At 41.5% G+C, this 22617-nt stretch overlaps 1 protein-coding gene across 1 annotated transcript in view; it reads left to right on the top strand.

Moving 5' to 3' along the window:
* Positions 1 to 505: 505 nt before the first annotated feature.
* Positions 506 to 22617, top strand: part of RAP2A (RAP2A, member of RAS oncogene family) — a 35287-nt gene continuing 13175 nt past the window's right edge. The window contains exon 1 of the mRNA XM_062624625.1: positions 506 to 991. Within this exon, the coding sequence (XP_062480609.1) occupies positions 678 to 991 (314 nt within the window). The 5' untranslated portion in view covers positions 506 to 677. The remainder of the gene's footprint in view (positions 992 to 22617) is intronic.

Genomic DNA, 22617 nt, shown 5'->3' on the forward strand with positions numbered 1-22617 from the left:
GCCCCGGACAGACATTTCCGGCCTCAGGGCCGCTGAGAGCCCGCCCAGCCCCGCTCTTCCCCACCCAGCGTTTCCATTGGTTCATCCCTCCAGCCGCGTGACCGCTGCACGGCCGCTGGTTGGCCCTGCTGGAAGCGCGTGTGGCGCAGCTGGCCCGAGGAGCGGGCTGCGGGGCGGGGGCGGGTCGTTGTCTCCACGGCGACAGCGGCGGGCGAGAGGCGGGGCCGCCGCCGCCGCCGGACGAGTCAGCTGCCGCCGTCGTAGTCACGTGAGACTGCTCGCGCCCGCCGGTTGGCCGGCTCCCTCCATCCTCCCCCCCTCCCGCGGGGGAGGTGCCACGTGACGAGGCAGCGCCCGCCCGCCTCCTCCCCGGGGCCCCTCCGCGCGCCGGCCGGTTGGTTGTTGCCGTGGCGACAGGGGCAGGAGGGGGCGTGGTCCGCGCCCCACCTCAGCCGCGCCGCAGCCCGTGAGCGCGGCCCCGCCGCCGGCAGCACCGCCCAGCAGCCGCCGCGGCCGGCAGCATCCGCCGGGCGGGAGCGGAGCGGGGGTGGCGGCGGCGGCGGTGGCGGTGGGCAGGGCGGGGCGGCCCATGGCGGGGGGGTGAGGAGGGGCCGTCAGCAGGTGCGGGTCGGACGGACGGGGACTCCGTCCGCGCTGGCGGCGGCGGCGGCGGGAGGATGCGCGAGTACAAGGTGGTGGTGCTGGGCTCGGGCGGGGTGGGGAAGTCGGCGCTCACGGTGCAGTTTGTGACCGGCACCTTCATCGAGAAGTACGACCCCACCATCGAGGACTTCTACCGCAAGGAGATCGAGGTGGACGCCTCCCCCTCCGTCCTGGAGATCCTGGACACAGCCGGCACCGAGCAGTTCGCCTCCATGCGGGACCTCTACATCAAGAACGGGCAGGGCTTCATCCTCGTTTACAGCCTGGTCAACCAGCAGAGCTTCCAGGATATCCGACCCATGCGCGACCAGATCATCCGCGTCAAGAGGTGACTTGCCTGCCGGCCTCTAGCTCCTCCGCCGGCCGCGCCCGACGCCCACCTGCGGCCCAGCCCGGCCCAGTGGGGCCTGCGGGCCGCCTGTCCCCCTCTCCGTTCCCTCCCGCGCAGGGCAGCCCCGCAGGGCCCGGATCTCCGGCCCGGGGGCTGCCCACGCCCTGCCCGCCGCCCACTCAGGTGCCTGCCCCGCGGTTTCCTTCCCTCGTCTCCCTCCTTCCCTGGAGGTGCCCCGGGTGGCGGGACCCCCTCCGGTGCTTCTCTCCCAGAGCCGGGCTTCCCCGGGCTGCGTTCCGCAGGGGTAGCGGAGTGGGGGGCAGGGGGCTCTGGCGGTTTTCGCTGCTCATCCCTCCTTCTCCCATCCCCCGTTCGCGTTTACGACGCGGTAAGTTTGGGGTGCTCCTGCAAGAAATATGGCAGACAGGCTGAGCACAGGCGGGCAGGCGGCTGTCTGTGCCATGGCTGTAACCAGCGGCGGAAAAGCAGTTCCCCCAGTATTACATCGGGTCTGTCCTCGACTGTACTTTCTTAGTGGACGTGCGGTAGCTGCTTTGCAAGGGAAGCACCTGGGTGTTTTCGTGCGGCAAGTGCCTCTAACGGCAGGTAGAGATTTGCCTTTTCAGATCCCTTCGTAGGTACCTCTGTGAACTTCCCACTCCTTTTGAAAGTGTAGAACGCAAGAGTCGGGGTAAAGACATGATGGCTGTGATCGTTAGGCCTTATATATATGCTAGTGTTTCTCTTAATTTCCCACGGTCATGCTGCCAGCTGCTCTGTCACGAGTGAATCCACAATGGTGAAACACCGGTGTATACTGTCAGTTTGTTTTTATAACCACTACGTTGTTTAGATATGCGTCAATCAGTTAGATGTCAGCAGCTGAAATGCAGCCAGTCATGCTAAAATAAGGGTAGACGTACTATTTGAAATCATAGCAACCATTTGAACCATAGCCTGGATGAGAAAATGCCACTGGCCACATCATCGCAGACAGAGATCTGTTATTGCCTGTGGAGAGAGGTTGTAATTATGTCGCAGAACTGGTTGCAGCTTTGGCTTGGACATCTGAAAAGGGTACCCTTGTAAATAACTAAGTTGGACCACAGCTGTTGGATTTGCATCTTAATGTAGAGTGGAGCATAAAAGGTGATAATGCCTAATCATATGGTTGGCATGGTCTGTTTGCAGAAACTACCATTCCAGACCCAAGGCCTGGGGAAGATGTATTTTAAAACTGGGGAGGAGGTCAAGCTGGGGAAAGGGGAGGGAGGAGACAAAGCAATGATATTTTTAGATACTTGCAACTCTTTTGTAGTAGGTGTTTCTTAATGCATGTCCTAACTTTTTCACTGGGGATTTCTTAATCCCAGTGTAATGAAGTTATTTTGGATTATAGTGGAATTGAATTTAATGTGGAAAATGCGTTTTCCATAATATTCACATATACCTTATAGAAGAACTTCTTTTTTTCTCTAAGTAGTTAGGGTAGACTTTAATCATTAATAAATACTTTTGATTTTTCCTGTATTAAATCAGTTATATAAACTAATTTATGAATGCTTAGCTGTGGCTTTTGCAGCTTGCATCGTGCCTTGCAATGGAACATCTGCATTGAGACCCCAGCTGACAAGCTGTAACTAGGTGAAGCAGAATAGAAAGCAACTTGTACTTCCATAGTTACATTGGCTCAGCACTGCTGACAGTGGGCCTAAATGCTGCTTCTGTCGTCTCTTACCGCAAGGCTTTAACTTTTGGCTTTTGGTTAGGTACCTTAGTGAAATGCAGGATTAAAACATGGCTTATCTGTCTTTCACAATGTAATCTAAAAGCAGCTGAAATCTTGAAAATATTAACAAGTCCTGAGTTGCAATTGAAATGGATATGCTCTTGACTTGCAATATTAAAAAGATGTAGTTTCAGCAAGTGTACTGTTTTTTTCCTTTTCAACTTGCCTCATCTTGTATTTGTGGGTTGTTGTGGTGTTGCTACGTTTTGGAACTTAAGTTTGCAGGTGGTGTAAGACAATGTGCTGCTGATTTAAGATTGCATCCTTTTTACCAGTTAAACTGGAACAATGCATATTTAAAGATTTATACCTGTGCAAAGACTTCTAAATTATAATTTATAGTTACACAAATACATTTAATCCATATTGAGAGAAAAATAATCATAGTCCTGTTTACTTGGGGATTTTGGATGAGATGTGCCTGAAAATAACAACTGTATGCTTGCACTGATACAAAAGCATAATCTGAAAATCTCTGAACTTTCATTGTTCTGGAAAACCAATTGGCTAGGTCTCTTAACTGTCGGGTATCTCTACACTTTGTGTTGTCCTTGCAATTTATTTTTTTTTTCTTAATGAATAAATCCTTGTGTTATTACATAATTAGAGAGTAATTTTAATTACTCTCCCATGAACTAGAAAAGACAGGTAAATTTCCTTCTTCAGGAAAAAGCTTGAATCTTCTCAAGCATGCTTGAGTCTTCCGCTTCCCTGATCTAACCACCACATTCCAGGCCAGACTAAGCTAAGGGAATCCTTCACTCCACCTGGTGAAGTTGAGTTACTTTACAGGAACAAATGACATCTTCATGAATGAAAGGGAGGAAACAAGTGGACCTTACTCAACTCTGAAGCTTAGCGATTAGAAGAGGCTGAAGTCATTCTTGCCAGTGTATTTCTGTTCTCATTAAATGTCTGTTTAATATTAAAAAAAATGCATAAATAGACTCGGAAAAGGACAGAAATCCAGGTCTCTCAGTTTACAGAGAAGGCTCTTATGGCAAAACTATGTAGTAAATCTTCCTTATGTACTGTGTAGCGTGGGAGCCTTGCATCCCTTTCAGTCATGGTGCACAGCTTTATCAAGAGTGGAGGATGCCTCCATAGCTTTTAAACAGGTAGTTGAAGTACTTTCCTGGGAATTGGTTTAAATGCAAACCATACTCTTATTTTTAAAGTAAATAAAATGTTTTTGTCTAGGTCTTTCTAAGAATGAGGCCAGGTGCTTTGCCTTCAGTGAAGGAGCCCTGTCAGTTCTGAGCAGATGGGTACACACCCAATAGCTCTGCCTAGACACAGACTGAGGAGAAGGAAAAGGTTTCATAAGTGCTCACTGTACTCTGGGACAGTTTCCCGCTGTGCAGAATGCTGCTGGCATTGGATGAAGGATCACGGTGGTGCAAAAATCACGGCTGCTGTTCCTCCTCCTCCAGATGCTGTATCTTACAATAGTTTCTACCCAAGAAGTTACTTGGCTGTAGCTTGTGTTATACAGAGCAATCTCTTTTGCAATCAGCTGTTCTTGCAGTGCTTGCAACTAGGCCTGCTTATCTGAAACTTGTGCTTTGGTATCAGGATGTGGGGGCCAGGAAACAGATGAAGGAGGATATGCCTCTGGCGAGTGAAGCTGTGGATGCCTTGTTTTGCTGGATGAGGAGTGTAATCAGAAAATAGGAGGACAGAGGGGTTGTGTCCCAATGTAGGGTGATGAGTTGTGCAGAATGAAGATGAAAGATTGATCTCTGGGTTTAGGAACCTGAGTGTCTCTGTGCTTGTTTGAAGGTGTTACTACTGATGGTGGTAGCTAAGTAAGCATTTTGGGAGCTCCTAATCACTATCCAATTGGCTGCTTATGTGAAATGAAGTGTTCCAGCCCCCATGATCTTAGGGTTTTGGGCACCTGGCACAAATTTCTGGATCCTACTTGTGCCAGATATGTTTATTAAGCCTTGTTTCCTCTGGTTCTTGCAAATGCTGGGGGTTTGTGCTGTTGGGAAGATGGGGTGTAAGTAAGCATAATATTTGTTGTGTGGTAGCTTTGAAGAGTACTTCTTACTTTCTGTATACAAGAAGGATAAAAGGAATCAGCTGCTGCTTTACTGCCTCCTGGTGAGATGTTATGCAAAAGATGTTACCTGTGCATTTGTAGATGCTACAACTCTGGGACCTTCTTTCCCTCCAAAATGGATTTGCAAGCTTGGCAGCCAAGAACAGTCTGTTTATGCTGCAGACAGAACTCGCTGTAGTTGCAGAATGAGCTGTTTTCTGGAGAAACCTTTTATTTGGGAGGGCAAGGCTAAACTGAGCAGCCCATGCAAGCGAAGATCTGTAGTGGAGGAAGAGCAGAAACTGTCAAATGAAACAGATTGGAACTGGTACACCTCAGTTAGGTATCAAGATCTAGAAATAAGTAGTGAATACGTAGGCTAAGCAGTGTAATTTTTTTTGTGAGTTTTTTGGTTGCTTTTTTTTTTTTTGGTGGACAAAAGGAGTTGGGTAACTAACACTTTTGTATTTGTCTTTTGTATGATTAGAAATTCTCTGAAGAGAATCTGCTGTTATTTATCATATATTGAATTTTAATTTTGGATATGACTTTGCCAATATTTTTCTTCCATGAAGGTATGTTTAAACCTTGTTAAATATGTATTCTAGGTACTTATGAAGCATTCAGTAATGTGATTTCTCAACCTGTCCTCCAGGCTTTAATATACATATTTTTAGTACAAACCCATGAAAGAGAAGAAATTTTTTTTCAATTTGAACAGCAAACTCAAGCACAGAAATAAAAAAGACCTCAAAATTTTTGGAGCTTATCACTTGCAATAGTTTCTCTAGATGTCTGACCAGTGCTTTAAAGACAGGAATGTTGTATTCATGTTTTGGAGACTCTTAACAGATTCTGCATAAAGCATTTCTCAAAAATACTATTTTATTTCCAATAGTGAAAAAAAAAACAAAAAAGCCTTTTTATTAATCTATTGCTCTTTTTCTGGAAAGCAAAGACCAAAACATTTATTAATTTAGAGTGGCTGAAAATGCAGACTAAATGATATGGGTATATTGCTAAGAAATATCACAGGAGTGTGTTTCAGAATTGAGAATGTTCTTTATGGTGGTGTTTGTTATCAGGATGAGAGCCTGCCTCCCAGTCTAGGGATTCTGTGTGGTAATTTAAAACATACAAGAGATGTAATTATTGAAATGTACTAATTGTGAAATCGGCATCTTCAGTCAGTGCTAATTGACATATTTAGTGACTTAATGGCGATTAAGTCTGAAAAACTATACTTGAAATTACAAATTTGCGCAAATATGTAGTTTGAAAATTTTGCTTTCCAAGTACTATGGAAATTAAGTCTGTTTTTTACTCAAAGATCGTAAGTCCTCTTTAAGCATGGTTGAATTTAGAAGATTTCTGGAATTCTCTATTTCTCATCTTTATTTTCAGAACATATTTTTCTAATTTTTCTAACTTTCTAGAGAATTCTTTATAAACACTGCTATAACATAGTCAACCACAAACATAGCTCCAGCCTTCCAGGAAGAAATAGCTAAGGGTTTGGTAGAAATGAGACTTGGAAAATCCTGTTCCTTCTGAAATACAGTATGTAAAGCTTGACAAATGTATAAGGACTTTCATGGATGCTGACTGTGTAGAGATGATAGAAATAAGAACAGGCTGAAATCCTGAAGTCTTTCTCAGCAAGAGTTTTTTCTTGCAATAATCTCAATGTAGTGGGCTGATTAGAGTACTCATCTTTACATGAAGAAGGCAGAGCAGGTAATAAGCATGGTCCCCATTCTCTATAGCATGCCTGGTCAAGCTACCAGCCACTCTTGTGCACCTGTCAGATGATATTTAGCACTTTATTGGAAGAACAGATTAATATATCTTAAATCCCATCAAACACTTGTACATATTTCTGAGAAACTGTAAGAACCTGGATAGAATTCTAAGATCTGTAGTGATACAAAGATCTAAAGAAGCGGTGAACACAAATAATCAGTCGTATCAAATTCACCCTGTTTGTACATAACATCAGAACCTTCAGCTGTATGGCCATCTCTTATGTCTTATTGGGGTACTGGTACATAGACTGTAATAGTGTCTGTAATAGAGTACAAATTTACAGATACAGGACATTACTGTAAAATTTATTTAGTTTTAAACTCAGATTTTTAGTTTTTCTCTATTTTCTCGTGCTTTTAAAATAACTTTCCAGCACTTCTTTCTGGCTATATAGAGTTTAGATCTTTTTCTTTTGCAAATCAACCTTTGTTTTAATTTGAAATTAATGAACTAATTCTGTCAGACAAAATTATAGGTTTCTTGATTCAACTGAGGAATTCATACATACTCTAAAACATGTCTCTGACAGCGTGCAATTTGAAGTTATAGAGGATTATTTTAAAGTTGCTTGGTTTAGTCTTAAACTTGGGTATTTCAAGGTGCTCATGCATCTTTGGAACACACTACTTTAATGTTTTCCTGCAAAAGCTTTTGAATTAAATTTCATATTTTCAGAGTTCTTTTGACTCTTTTGACTCTTGCGTGCACATGCACACACATACATGCACGCATACTTTCTTGATAATCTGAAATATTCATGTTGCTTTGAATTACTTCTGGGGAAATCATGATAACTTGATACAATGCTTATAACCATGACAGGTTTTGGCTGCTCCCTCTGCCCTCCACCCCTCACCCCGGATAATTGCATAGGTATTATTTTCTAAGATTTATTTATTTTTTTCTTTGTAAGGTAAAGTGACATGATAGTTTCCTTCTGTGTGCACTGAAAGTAAATCTTTTATCCCCTCCTGCTTTTAGGTATTCTTTGGACTTTTATTGGAAAAGTCAGGTAGGCAAGCTCCTTCTGTATGCATGTTTAGGTTAGATTGTGCTAGTTTAGAGTAGAGCACATCTATATCTTTTTATGATGCTTGTATCATCTCTTCTAAGGTCTTAATTCCTGCTGTAGCTCATGTTGTAGTGGTGTGTGAATAAATATGGATAACTACAATAATGAAGTAGTAGAACAATGTGTGGCAAGACTTCTTAAATTCGTTTTGAGTTGTGCAGTGTTGTTTGATCATGTCTGTGTTGTAAAAATATTTAATGTGTTAAAGACCAAATATGTAACAGTGACTTTAATGGCTTTCATCGTTTAGTACAATAATACATCACTGATGCTTGGGGTTGAATGTTTTTTGTCTTGCTCTTCATTAAGCTGTTTTGACACAGATTTTTGCAATGACTGTTTGGAAAATTTTATCAAAAAAAAAAATCATTGCTCATTAGAATTTCTGTTTTGCCTTTGAATTTCTGTTTTGCCTAGAGGACAATAATTCTTTAAATACTGGTTTTTATAGCCAACACAGTTGGCAGTAACTTTCATCTCAAAATAACCATGATTCTCTAATCTTCAGTTGGATAGTATATGGGTAAAGACAAATTTTGTTGTTTGGCCATACATAAAACCTTCTGGGTAACAGTATGTTTAGTTAAATCTCTTGTGTTAGCGGGCATACTTTTTGGACTGAAAATTCAAAAATACACATTCTTTGGCATTTGCAAGTTTTTAGATGAAAATTTGAAATGTCTGAGTGGGTGGCTCTCCAAAAAAAATCATTAAATGTAGTCTTCCCCTTAATAATTCAGTGTCAGGTTTTTATTTCTTGCACCTAAGAGCAAACATGGGGTTACTGATTATTTCCATTCCTGAAATAATTGCAAGTGTTGCTCAAACATTTTTTTCTTCTTCTTTTTCCTCCTTGTAAATTGTGTAGGTGGTATGTGATGATAACATTTTGAGAGAGAATAGGGAAGCAATTGGGACTGCAGTGCCAAATTATCCTGGCACGTAGTAACTTGCACAAAGATTTACAATTTACGTGATTGTTAAGGTGAAAGGAGCTATGGCTATCTGCTTCTTCATGTTCTGTTATTCATTAGCTTCCTGCTGGTCTGTTTTTCTTTGATGGTTTTGGGTTTGCCATTTTCTTTTTGTTTTCCAGAGGTTTCCAATACACAGCTAGTATTCAGTTTTTGCTGCACTAAGGAAAACAGTGTAGTCAAAGTACAATGATGAGTGCAACTCGGACACTTTCTTTGTTAACGGATTGCATTTTAACAGCTGTGTTGTCTTAAATCCTAGTCTAGACAAGAGAATTAAAGGTGTGATATGAACATGTTATCCTTTCTCAACATTAATGGCATAGGGTTCACTCAGTTGTTTGGTGCTGTACCCTTTAAAAATGCAATGGTGACAACATTTAAATTCTTGTGTTAATTGCATATGGACTAGGTGAAAGATCAGGTGAAGGACAAAAGATTAAGTGTTTTAAGAGTTGATTAGCTTTTTTTGAAATGTTGCTTGTGTCATGTAGAATCATAGAATCATAGAATCGTTAGGGTTGGAAAGGACCTTAAGATCATCAAGTTCCAACCCCCCTGCCGTAGGCAGGGACACCTTACGCTAAATCATATCACCCAAGGCCTCGTCCAACCTGGTCTTGAACACTGCCAGGGATGGAGCATTCACAGCCTCCCTGGGCAACCTATTCCAGTGCCTCACCACCCTAACAGGAAAGAATTTCCTCCTTATATCCAACCTAAACTTCCCCTATTTAAGTTTTAACCCGTTACCCCTTGTCCTGTCACTACAGTCCCTAATGAAGAGTCCCTCCCCAGCATCCCTATAGCCCCCTTCAGATACTGGAAGGCTGCTATGAGGTCTCCATGCAGCCTTCTCTTCTCCAGGCTGAACAGCCCCAACTTTCTCAGCCTGTCTTCATACAGGAGGTGCTCCAGTCCCCTGATCATCCTCATGGCCCTCCTCTGGACTTGTTCCAACAGTTCCATGTCCTTTTTATGTTGAGGACACCAGAACTGCACACAATACTCCAGGGGAGGTCTCACAAGAGCAGAGTAGAGGGGCAGATTCACTTCCTTTGACCTGCTGGTCATGCTCCTTTTGATGCAGCCCAGGATACGGTTGGCACGCTGAAGCCGGCTCATGTTCATTTTCTCATCAACCAACACCCCCAAGTCCTTCTCCGCAGGGCTGCTCTGAATCTCTTCTCTGCCCAACCTGTAGCTGTGCCTGGGATTGCTCTGACCCAGGTGTAGGACCTTGCACTTGACATGGTTAAACTTCATAAGGTTGGCATCAGCCCACCTCACAAGCGTGTCAAGGTCCCTCTGGATGGCATTCCTTCCCTCCAGCCTATCAATCGAACCACACAGCTTGGTGTCATTGGCAAACTTGCTGAGGGCGCACTCAATCCCACTGTCCATGTCAGCGATGAAGGTGTTGAACAAGACCAGTCCCAACACCGATCCCTGAGGGACACCACTCGTTACTGGTCTCCATATGGACATTGAGCCATTGACCACAACTGTTTGTGTGCTGCCATCCAGCCAGTTCTTTATCCACCGAGTGGTCCATCCATCAAATTGATGTCTCTCCAATTTAGAGACAAGGATGTTGTGTGGGACAGTGTCGAACACTTTACACAAGTACAGGTAGATGACATCAACTGCTCTACCCCTGTCCATCAGTTCTGTAGCCCCATCATAGAAGGCCACCAGATTGGTCAGGCTTGGCTGTCACCAAGCACCTTGTTGATTTTCATGTGCCTTAGCATGCCTTCCAGGAGAATCTGCTCCAAGATTTTGCCAGGCACAGAGGTGAGACTGACTGCTCTGTAATTCCCCGGGTCATCCATTTTCCCCTTCTTGAAAATGGGGGTTATATTTCCCTTTTTCCAGTCATCAGGAACTTCACCTGACTGCCATGATTTCTCAAATATGATGGCCAGTGGCTTCGCAACATCATTCACCAGCTCCTTCAGGACCCGCGGATGGATTTCATCAGGACCCATGGGCTTGTGCAAGTTCAGATTTTTAAGATAGTCTCGAACCAGATCCTCTCCTACAGTGGGCGCAAGGCCTTCATTCTCACAGTCCCTGTGTCTGCCTTCCAAGACTTGGGTGCTGTGGTCAGAGCCTTTGCCAGTGAAGACCGAGGCAAAGAAGTCATTCAGAACCTCAGCCTTCTCCAAATCCTGTGTAGCCAGCTCTCCCAAGAGCTTCCTGAGGGGGCCTACGTTCTCCCTAGTCTGTTTCTTATTTCCTATGTATCTGCAGAATCCCTTACTATTATCCTTAATATCCCTAGCCAAGTTTAATTCTAACTGGGCCTTAGCTTTCCTAACCTGTTCCCTAGCTTCTCGGACAACATCCCTGTACTCTTCCCAGGCCGCCTGTCCCTGCTTCCACTTATTATAAGCCTCTTTTTTCATTTGAATTTTCCTCAGGAGCTCCTTATCCATCCAAGCAGGTCTCCTGGCCCTCCTGCTGCACTTCCTTCTAGTTGGGATGCAACACTCTTGAGCTTGCAGCAGGTGATCCTTGAATATCAACTAAGAGTCTTGGGCCCCCTTGCCCTCTAGGGCTGTATCCCATGGAACCTTCCTAAGCAGGCTCCTGAAGAGGCCAAAGTCTACTCTTTTGAAGTCCAGGGCAGTGAGCTTGCTGCACGCTCTTCTCACTGTCCTGAGGATCTCAAATTCGAGCATCTCGTGATCGCTGCATCCAAGGCTGCCCTGGAGCGTCACATTTCCAAGGAGCCCTTCCCTGTTGGTGAGCACGAGGTCAAGCATGGCACCTCTCCTTGTTGGCTCCTCTATTACTTGCAGAAGGAAGTTGTCTTCTACACAATCGAGGAACCTCCTGGATTGCTTGTGCCGGGCCGTACCGTCCTTCCAACAGATGTCAGGGTGGTTGAAGTCACCCATGAGAACAAGGGCCTGTGAGCGTGAGGCTTTTCCTATCTGTATATGGAGTGCTTCATCTGCAGGTTCTCCTTGATCAGGCGGTCTGTAACAGATCCCCACAGTAATGTCTCCCATAGCTATATTCCCTTTAACCCTGACCCACAAACTCTATGTGGACTGCTCACCTGTCCCCAGACAGAGTTCCATACTCTCCAGCCTATCCCTAACATAAAGGGCAACTCCCCCTCCCTGCCTGCCAGGCCTGTCTGTAGACAGAGCTTTAACAACTTTGAAAATATTGTTTAGTTTTGCAAAAAGTCAGGGTAATGAGGCAGACATTAAACATTTTAAATATTGGAATAACAGCTTAGGGTACTGATCTGGGTAAAACAAAATACAACTCTTACTTTATAGAATAGTTTGGTGACTTCCTGTTACTTATTGTTCTGTTTAACACATAGCCAGCTTAACTAAAAGATTAATAGTGTTTGAGATTCCCATGTGAGTATCAACTCAAGTACAATTTAATTTGAACTGGAAATGAATTGGAAAGAGTGCTGAACTTAAGTGCTTTGAATGTTGTGAAGAAGAGCTTTGGTCCTGAATTTCTGATTAATTGCAAAAAAAAAAAGGTGTTTTCAAGAAATATTGACAAAGACTACCTCTGGACCTTATGTGTGATTGCTGTGACAAGCAAGCTTTGCTTTTACTCCTAATTATTTTACAGTATAGAGGATAAACCAGTACTGATCAGCCTATTTTATCTGATTAGATTTGCTTGCAGTTTCCCACATTCCTATAACATCGTTTTAACTACAGTACAAAATCTTACTTGAAATATTCTATAAATATGCAAATAATTGGAATGTGTTGGGTTTTTTCTTTGAAAAACCTGTAAAATTTGTAAAACCTATCTAGAAATATTAAATTAGGTCTTTTCTCAAAAACTGCTTTTCTTTTGAATTTTTCTTACCATGTTTTCAATTTCATTTTTAAAATTTGCCTGTTTTCTGCTGAAAACCAGTCAGTGATGGTATTTTGTGTTTTTCATGGGTTAGTTGTGGTTTGGTGGGTTTTGTTCTGCTATTTTTTTTTTTTTTAATAACTTCAGGAATTCTTTTTTTTTTTTTTTTTTTTTTTTAAAAAACAGTTTGGAGAGCAGAAGATGGTCACCTTGAGCTATTTCTTCTGGAGCATTTTATCAGATGCCTTTCATACACCTCCCATGCCCCCTGTCCAAAAAAATCTAAATGGCTTGAGCTCTTCTCAGTCTCTGATCAAATCAGGCTTGCCATCTTGCAGTTTAAAGAAGGCATCTGCTCTGCTTGTCTCAGAAGCAGTTAGATTTCTGGTAGCTGACATGCAGGTTACTCCCTACAATGCCTGCAAGAGAGAAGCATGAGTCACCTTCTGCTGGTTTAATGCTGCAGTCCGCAATCAAAATCCGAACAGTAATTTGGAATGAATTTGTTTGGATGTGGCGTTAGGTCTGGGGAGGAGAGTGCATGTGGAGGGGTCAATGTAGTACCACTTAAATCTGTTTGATCTGCTTGGGGTCTTTAACAGATGACCTCCTCAGTATACACTGGAGGTTTGGGGGTAGCAGAGATTGGCTTTGGTTTTGTACCAGCTGTGCAGGATGCTGTCCAAAGCAGGGGATCCTGGCACTGATCTTTGGAAAATGCAGTGCACTGGAGGAGATGTTATTCCCGTGCCCCCTCCTCCTAGTGTCAGCCTTCTCTTTTCTTGTATTTTATTGAGAAATAAATGAGAAATGGGTCTTGCAAAATAGCTTAGTGTTTTTTTTCCTGTGTCAGATCTTTGGGAATCTGCTTTGCTTTGAGGTGTGTAGTCCTGTTGCAGCAAACCACTTGAGATGTCTCCTTGTATATGTAGAATCTGTTCTCTTGAGAGTCTGGCCTTCTCACTGATCAAAGCTCTTAAATACTAAAAGGTGTGGGGGGGGGGGAGGAATGGAAGCAGTTGTGTCATGAAGCAACAGCTGACCTTTCTGTGGTCACTTTCTGAAATACTGTGATCACTTGCACTAGGGGAGTGTTCTGGTGACATTTCAGTATACGAGGTATTGAGATTGCATTTTTGTGGTGACTTTTGACAGTCCTAAGAAATTCCTGGATTTCTGTTCCTAGTATCTTTCTTCAGCATGTACACCTGACCTTTTTCTATTCTTGTTCCCTTGGGACTTGTGAATTTGCTTTCATGTATTTTGTCTTCATAGTGGCTCATCTTCAACAGGAAGACGGAAGAGTATTTTCTCAACCTCACTTGTAGTTTAGTGGCTGGAGCAGTCTCCTGGGAAAAGCAGATGTGAAACTCCTATGACTAAAGAAGGTGTATGGTATAGGTCTTCCACATCCTTGATCAGTGCTGTAATCGCTGTACTGCCATGTTAGAAGTGAGAAACAGCGTTGCCACTACTTTTATTCCCATGACTTCCTGTGGAAGTGGTATTGGTTGTGTGTGTCGTTATGTTACTGTTACTGTGTTATTAGATTCACAGAGGAGTGTTTAGTGAATTAGGTCACTCAAGGGACACGGCTGCTTGAGTGCTTCATCTATAAATCCCAGGAGACCTTAGGTGTGTGACCCTGTTGTGATTCCAGTATATGGCTCAGCTGGGTTTGCACAGCTGAAGGCCTTCAGACAGCTACCTTGTTTTGACAAAAAAATCTTTAGATGAATGTGGCCTGTCAAGAAATTAAGTGGGTGTACAGAAATATTGTGGAGAAGTCTCTTGAACATGGCTCCCTAAATTCTTGTGGAGTCCCAGTATATTTACCTACCCCAGTTTTGCATCTGAAATATTTGCCATCAGAATGTTTTTCTCTCTTTACCTCCTGCTTTTCACATGAGTCACATTCCTTACATTTTGAGCAATGTATTTCTGAATGCCTTTGTATGGATCTTGTTAGTACAGAATAATGACTAGACAATAGACTTGGTGGTCCACAGCATGGGCTTGGCAGTTCTTGTACTTCAGATGTCTTCCTTCTCTAAAAAGAGTTCTATGCAGAGGTTGTATTATGTTGCTGATTATAGCATTGTATTTGGAGTAGAATCTACTTAGGTGGCTATCTTTGTACAAACAGTTTTCTGAGGGGTGATAGACTCTTTCCTAGGAAAAAGGTGGAGAAGCTGGTGATATCAAGATAGCCTTCTGAGAGTCCACAGAGATTTAATGTTAAATATCCAATGTGACTAACTCGATTAATTAGTCTTCATAGGCATCTATTCTGTGTTTCCCCAAACTCCCCTGCAGTTTGAATGTCTGAAGCCTCACTTAACATTAAAAGCTGGAGTTGCTCAGCAGGCTGTCTTCATATCATCTGCTTCTCCAGTATTTGTTGCAGGTTGACCATGTAATAGAATTGGTAGCCCTCTGCTCCTTGATCCTCTGATTTTCCAGAAAATTTAGGCATTATGGCACATTCTGGAGCTTCACTCAATCCAGATATTCCCAAATTTTATTCAAATTCAGGAGAAGCTAGGCTGTCTGTTGATGTGGTGAATGGCTGTTTTTGATGGGATTAGGCTTGAAGAATCCTTTGCTGCCTTTAGAGATTATATTATGGATCAGATGATAGTTTTGCCTGGATGTGTGAATGTATATCCAATATCTTGCTTCTAGTCTGGCACTGTAAATACGTTATAGTTGTTCCATTTGGGATTATGTAACCTCTGTTACTTACTGAAGTGTCACTATCATAAAATATGTAGCCGCTGCAAATTTCTGGTGAGTCTGTTTACCATCTAACAGTTTTCAGCCAGACCTTGTAACCTGTTTATTTCTAGTGCTTTCTGTACCCAGACTTCATATCGTCCAAAGTCAAAAGCTTGCTACCCATCAGATGAGTCTGTCAGCAGCTGTTGGCAAGGAATGCTGTTCCTGTTAGTACTAGGAGTACCAGTTTTTTACTGCAAGGTCTGGCATTATTGTGGAAGTAGTCCTGCTGCCACCAGGCCCAGTGCCTCGGATTCTTAACTGTCTGTGTAATTGGAGGATTGCTGGAATTGCTTTGCATCTGTGCAAGTGTGGGGTTTAGGAAGCATAGTGAGCAGGTGCAGTCCTTGAACAACCTCCTGATGGACCAAAGCTACTGTTCTTCCCATCTCTTTGATTTGCACTCTCAGCTATGTTAGTAATTACCAAGATTTCAGCTACTGGGCAGCTGTAAGGGTGTACAGACAGGATACAATATGAATGTTTAACTAGAATCAGGGTCCTTTCTCTGGGGAAGGAAATAACTGGTACTTGCAGACAATATGAACCCTCAGTCACACTACTGAACTGTAGCAGATGTGTTCAAAGAACCATTATCTATCTGAAAACTTTATCACAAGAAGCTCAAGATAAGCATCATGATAGTCTGATCTGATGATGGAAAAGTGGTTTCTCCTGACTGCTTCCCCTTACTCCTTTTGTAACAAATCAATAATAATAATTCCATTTCTACCTCCCAAGGTTTGAGGAAAGCTAGGGTCAGGATACTTGAACTTAAAAAGTCCAGACTGCTCTGGAACATAAGAAAGAGGGGAAGAAGGATGGCCTGCGTACTGTGCGTTACAGGATTTACTGGAGTATCCCTAGGCTTGATAGGGATGCATTGAGGAAAAAAAAAAACAAACCTCTAGTCACAAAGTTTTCACCTCTGGGAAGAGTTGCTACCTTGTAGACTCTACATAGGAAAGAAAATTGGATTTGGAAAACAAAGTTTACTCTGTATTCTTCCCATGGTTTCTCAAGAGCTTGGGTCATTCAATATCATTTGCTGTTTATTGCAGGATATGGTTTTCTCTTGTTCTAACCCTCATAAACTGTATTTGGCTAAAATACCCGAAACTGCATCCTTTTTTTAACTTGAGCATATTGAAGACAGAAAACAAATAACCTAAAGGCCTGAAATCACTGAATTTCATGTATATTGAATTCTCTTCCAGATGGTTTTATTCAGAAATAGTGACTGCCATCATGGTGGCTTCATCTGCCAGAAAGGGACAATGGAAAGCTCAAACTTGGAAGAAAGCTGAGAAGGCACACCTTGAAAGTCCCTTATTACTCTAAAATCAAGCAATTGTATTGCCTTCCTAACTGGGATAATTGGACTGGTAATTGAAGTCTACATTCCTCTCCCAGAGATGATCAAAATGCCTTCCTTTTGAAAGACTTTCTGTCTGTCAGCAAGAAATGTGGTTAGATTAAAAGGACTGGGAACTGTCTGGGCTTCACACCCACGCACACACCTTCATATTAATTGAAATGGCCTTTCTGCATAGGACAACTTAATGTGGAAAAAATAATTAGTGGACAATTTCAGGAAATTCTAGTTACCAATTAGTGATTCAATGGAAAAGGTATAATGGACACTAAGGTATGTGGTACCTTTAAATATAGGCTCTTTCTTGAAAGAAATCCGACTTTCTCAAATACTTTCTTACCCTTATTACTGTCACTTTTGAGGGTTAAATATACAAATATTGTCATCCTTTCTGTACCTGGAATGTGTCAAACAGACATTTAAATATTGTGGTAGTAGTTTGTTTCTCAGAATAAAGTAAAGTATTTAATAGTTTAGCATCTAAGGTATCAAGCTGTTACCTTCCTAAATGCTGCCACTTTAAGAATAAGTTTACTGAGAGACAGTTAAAATGTCTGCATATATGTGCAGAGGAGTTTTTCAGTCTTCCAGCCTGTGGGGCAGGACAAAAACCAAAATGTGGATTTCACAAGGTTCTGTAGTCATCTTCTATTTAAAATAGGCTTTGTCCACATATGAAAATTTTGTCACTAAGCTACTTTCTGAACAAGTCTGGTTAAACCGATATGAAGCCACATTATTTGTTTCCTGCCTAATTTAAGCAATATTAAAATTGGTGCCCATGTGGGAGTTCGCAACATCTTGAAGAAATTATTTAGGTTAGCCTGGCTTATTTGTTTTATCCCCTTCTGAGAAATAATGACAGTAAGTAAAATAGCCTCTTGTGAAGGTTTTCATTCTTTTTCTCTCTCCTTCCCTCCCTCACATGCATGCACTTCCTGCTTTTTTGGTTTGCTAGCAAAGTCCATCCTTTCCATCAGTTCACCTAAGTAGCCATCTCTTTGGGTGACACAGGTCATCAGCTGGCATACAGCCAGCACAGAGGTGCATCAGTGCTACAGGGAAGCTGACAGCCAGGAGCCTTGGGCTCTGACCTGGTGCACCCCCTCCGTTGCTGACACAGCTTTGACACTGGCCAAAGCAGCCAGGTGACTTAAAATCCCAAAGTTGCAGTGGTGTACGTAGCCTTGTGGTGATGGAGTCCCAGAGGGTACCCTTGCTGGTGCAGGCATGGCCTAATAGCTGATAGGGTTACGGTGAGCAAGATAAAATGGTCTTCAAGATGACTGAATGCTACAAAATATCTTTGTAGACAATAAAATGGCTGTCAGACAGGTTAGTAAAACTCTTCTGGGAAAAGGGAGCTTTTTTATCCTAAACTAGACCCAAAGAAATTAACATTTGTACAATAGTTAACATATAAATAGCTCAACATCTGAGATGATATCGGATTTCCTCATTCTAGCAGGCTTCATTTCAAGAGTTACTCAAATGTTAGATTTGAGACGTATATACACACATGTAAGGAAGAATAAAATGCTTAGATTTTACTGTTTTATGAGCTAGATGATCTATATTTGATGTCATTTTATAAACAAGTTTTTACTAGGAAAGTTCTGGATACACGTATGGGTAAACATTAGTTTCAAGTCTTCGAATGTATTCTGGATGCTGATTTAGAATGAAGTAGTGTGCTGTTGTTTTTCTTTAATTGGCAAATGTCTTATTACAGGAAGAATGGAAAAAAAAAAAACCAGCTCCTAAGAAAACTGTTTTTGAAGCATATTCTCAACATAGAGGAGAGTTTGTCAGCAAGTCATGCTTTATATCCACCACATAGAGGTAGTATACTGAGAGGTAGTATTTTATATTTGAAGTTGAACCAAAACTTAACAAAAACCCCCAAAACAAATAACAAAACCCCCACATGATTTTGGAAGCTCTTATTCTTGTATGTTCATCTTCAGATATGGAAAGTTTCACTTAGCCTAGTCAATGTGCTTTTTTTGAATCAAATTGCTAGAGTTACGAAGTTGTATTGTCAAAGATAGTGGTCACTTCTGAAAACTGTGGAAAAGAAAACCTTCTTGGTGCTCCGTTTATTCAGGCATTCCAATTATTTAAACCAGACTTACAGTAATTAGGTAACTTATTCTATAAGATACGGGCCACCATCTTTCTGAAGTCATGGCAGAATGTTTATCTTTCCAAAGTTGAAAGTCAAATGGTCTGGTAGAAACTCAGCAGGAGTGAAGAGGCTTTTAGAGCATCTGCTGATGAAACTAGTCAAGGCTTTCAGATTCATGTCTGTTTTTTTTCTTTCTTGGTGACAAATTTTGTATTGGTAAGAGGGTTTGACTATAGTCAAAAGGTTATGAAGTCATAATGCTACTTCTGAAGTAAAAGAAAATTATAAAACTTGTACTATTTTCTCCTAAATTGGTTCACTGTAGCAGTGTGGCCACTTGCTTAGAGTTTTTGTAAAATTTTCTATCTTCGGAAAAATAGCCAGAGTAATAACCTAATCATACTGTTGTGAGGAAAATCTGTCCCAACAGAGCATTTTTTGCAGTTTTCTTGTATGCATTGTAGGATATTTTTATTAGCTTGAAGGACATTAAGCTGTGTTCTTCTTTGGTTACTAGGGCAACAACGAAGTGTCTGCTTTCTACTAGACACACAAATCCTCTTCCGGCTATGCAGTATCATATAAACTATGGTATCTACCTGACTTAGCTTCTACTTGGGGACTGATGAGAGAGCAGAAATTTATGCCAGGTTGTTTGTCTCTTAATGCCATTATTTTTATTTTACTTTTCCTGGAATTTCAGTGACCTGAAGCTAGATTCACTGCAAAAGGTCAAATTCTTTAAAAAGTAACTAACTAAAACCACTATGGAAATGTAGATTATAGGCATACTTGATGATTGATTCTGCAGACCAGATGGTGGCAATCAAATTATCAGAGGTGAATTTTGTGATCCAGGCTTGCCTACGTTTTCAAAGGCTTGCTTATATTTTCAGAGGCTGGATCTGGGTAGTGCTGAAAGTCAGCAGCTTTGACTTCATGGAGTAAGAAGGTTCTTACCTTAATGTGGAGGAGAAACTGATGCTTTCTGTGTAGTTCTGACTGGACAGCATGACAAGATCCTTACTGAACTCTAATCCTCTGGAAACAGGTGATGCTACTAAGAAGGTTTTGAATTAATTCTAAGGCCTATTCTTGAAGACTGTAAAAGTGTAATTTTAATGAGCTAGAGAAAATCCTATTAGAATTGTTTTGCAGTGGGATTTTTATCAGTGATTATAAATTGTTTAAAGGAATATAAGAGCATGTTCACTTTGAAGAGTAAAACAGTACCTCACAGGACTATAGTCTTCTGGCCCTTTTAAAATGCGTATGTATTTGAGCATTTTTGCTAGCCAAAGTTTTTACTTTTTAGTATCCACTAAAAAGTTTCTATAGTTTAAAGATACAGGATAAAGAGATTGAAGTTGTCATTAACTTCTGCTTGAACTTTAGTTAATTCTGTAAAAACTGGTTAATTCACTTTGCTTTCAGAATTCTAGCATATATGCCTATCTTGAGTCCTGTAAGTATGACTATCAGTTCCTCTATATAAATGGCTATAAATATTTGTATAGCTTTGGTATTTGTTTCTCGGCTCATTTTCTATGGGAACAACCCTTATGCAACTCAGTCATCTGCTTGTCTCATCTTCCTCCATTACCTGCCAGTAAGCTTTGAATTCTGCAGCAAAGCTAAACTAAACACTAAAGCAAGTTTCCAAAGAGGTTGTAGAAGGTCTGTCTTTGGAGGTTTTCAAGACTGTACATGGCCCTGAGCAAGTTGGCTGAGATCTGCTGGCTGACCCTGCTCTGAGCAGTATATTGAACTAGAGACTTCCCAAGGTCCTTTTCTGCCCTTGTGGCTCTGTGGTTCAATGTCTGGAACAAATTAGAAATCTGAATAATGAGTAAATTGTATGTGAATTGTTCTGGGAAAGACACTCTGTCAGTGCTGTAGTTGTGGAGGAAACTGCGGTATGTGCTCAGCCCTAATTACAGACGGAAGAATGGCGAGGGGAAGAGTTGTAGGCAGAAGGAAGAACTAGAGCTCTTGATATCAGCGCTGACCAAACTTGTAAGAAACTAGACCTACAATTGTCCTGATAAATTACTTCCCAGAGTCTGTGCTTTATAGAAGGGCTGGATGCTGCTTCATATATTATGTTTTATCTTTGTCTTGAAGATTTTTCTTTAACCCAGCTACAAAGCATAAACTCTGATATATCTGAATTGGTACAAATCTGTTTGGTCTCCTTCCTTCTCCTCCCCCATCTTTGTCAGTGCTTCCTTGTGCAGTAAGTTTACAGTATATTTTAAAGTACTATGGTAACTCATCTAAAGGTTTGCATATGATTTGCTGTATGATGTACAAGAGGCTTATATTGCTTTTAATAGGTATCTGCATTTTTCATTGCCTTTGCACACATCATCAGAATAGGTAGGCTTTTTGACCTTTTACAAGTTCTGACAGAGAAGGAAGAACAAGGAAAAATCCCTCAATGTCAGCATATGTTTAAGATTTTGTGAACCCTTGCAGTTTCTGCTCAAGCCAGTGGTGTTGAAATGAAGAATCAACCTTGGCTTTGTCCACTAAACTGGTGTTCTTGCTGCTGGTCCAAGGCACACCTAATCCAATAGCTTTATTCTTTCCGCTGGCAAGCTTGATGTTGGTGCAAAATCTACCGTGATGTATCTGTTCTCAAGACTTGTAAAGAAAACCTGAAGTTTTGTGGTGCTGCATAGCCTACTGCTAAGAATAGCAGTAGAATGCAGGTTTTTTTTCTCTTGAAGAGCAAGCAAAGCTGCTAATGCATCTTTTGATGTTCAGGTTGCCTCTATTGCTGATGCTGTGTTTACATGCCATAGGCTTTCAGAAGCTAAAGCTGACAACTTGTTTTCTTCAGATGGAGAACACAGGTACAGAGTTCAAGGGACTTGCTAGAAATTGCCCAGGTAGTCTGTAACAGGGTATGGAACTGAATCCACATCTCTTAAATTGCATGTCAGCACTCCTCTCTGATGTTTAATGTGTTTTCTGCAAGGTGTCAGAAGATGAAGTTTAATTACAAATGGTTGTGTCTGAAAAAAATGGTCATTTTAGGGAATTATCTGTTTTCAAGACTTTAAATTATGAATAGAAGATGAATAGTACTCTCTAATTTTAGTGCCTTCCATGTGTTGTACATTTGGTAGGTACTGAAAACCTTGAGATATCCAGTCATGCTTATTATATTGGAATAAAAATGAGTATATTAGCATGGCATATGGCTTAAAATATTTAAAATATTTAAGAAAACTAATGCAGTCATTAAGAATATTTTTTTCAATTAAATATGAGGCCTGTTTTTAAGATGTTGAGCCATTCCTACAGTTAGTAGCAGCAGTTTTCTAAAAATTAGATGCTTAGCTTTAGCATCTGGAAATTTTGAGCAAGAACTTTGAACTTAAGCACCCATACTGTACCTCATAATCTGTTGATAGTTTTCTTGACATCTGTCAAGTTTTCTTGACAGCAAGACTTCTTTCAATGTGAACCGAGTATAGATATGGGTATATATTGCTTTTAGAAACAAGAGAGTTAGTGATGATGGAAAATGTCAGGTAAAACACTTGCATTTTATATAAAATTGAAACGTGTGGTTACTGCTTCTTAAGAATTTTCTGTTCCATGGTATAGTTTATTTGAAAATCCCAGTGTTTTGTAAATTGCTAAATGAGATAAGCACTTTGGGGTTGTAGCAAGGTGATGTTAATGCTTGATTATATAAAAGAAGAATTTTGATTGGCACAGAGAGGGAACTCGAGGATTAAAATATTGGAAATATTGTTTCGATGTGCTCAGAGCAAGCCTGCTGCGAAGAGGT

Source organism: Pezoporus occidentalis, unplaced genomic scaffold, assembly GCF_034315485.1.
Source record: "Pezoporus occidentalis ecotype Australia unplaced genomic scaffold, CSIRO_AGI_Poc_V1 ctg27, whole genome shotgun sequence".
NCBI lineage: Eukaryota > Metazoa > Chordata > Aves > Psittaciformes > Psittacidae > Pezoporus > Pezoporus occidentalis.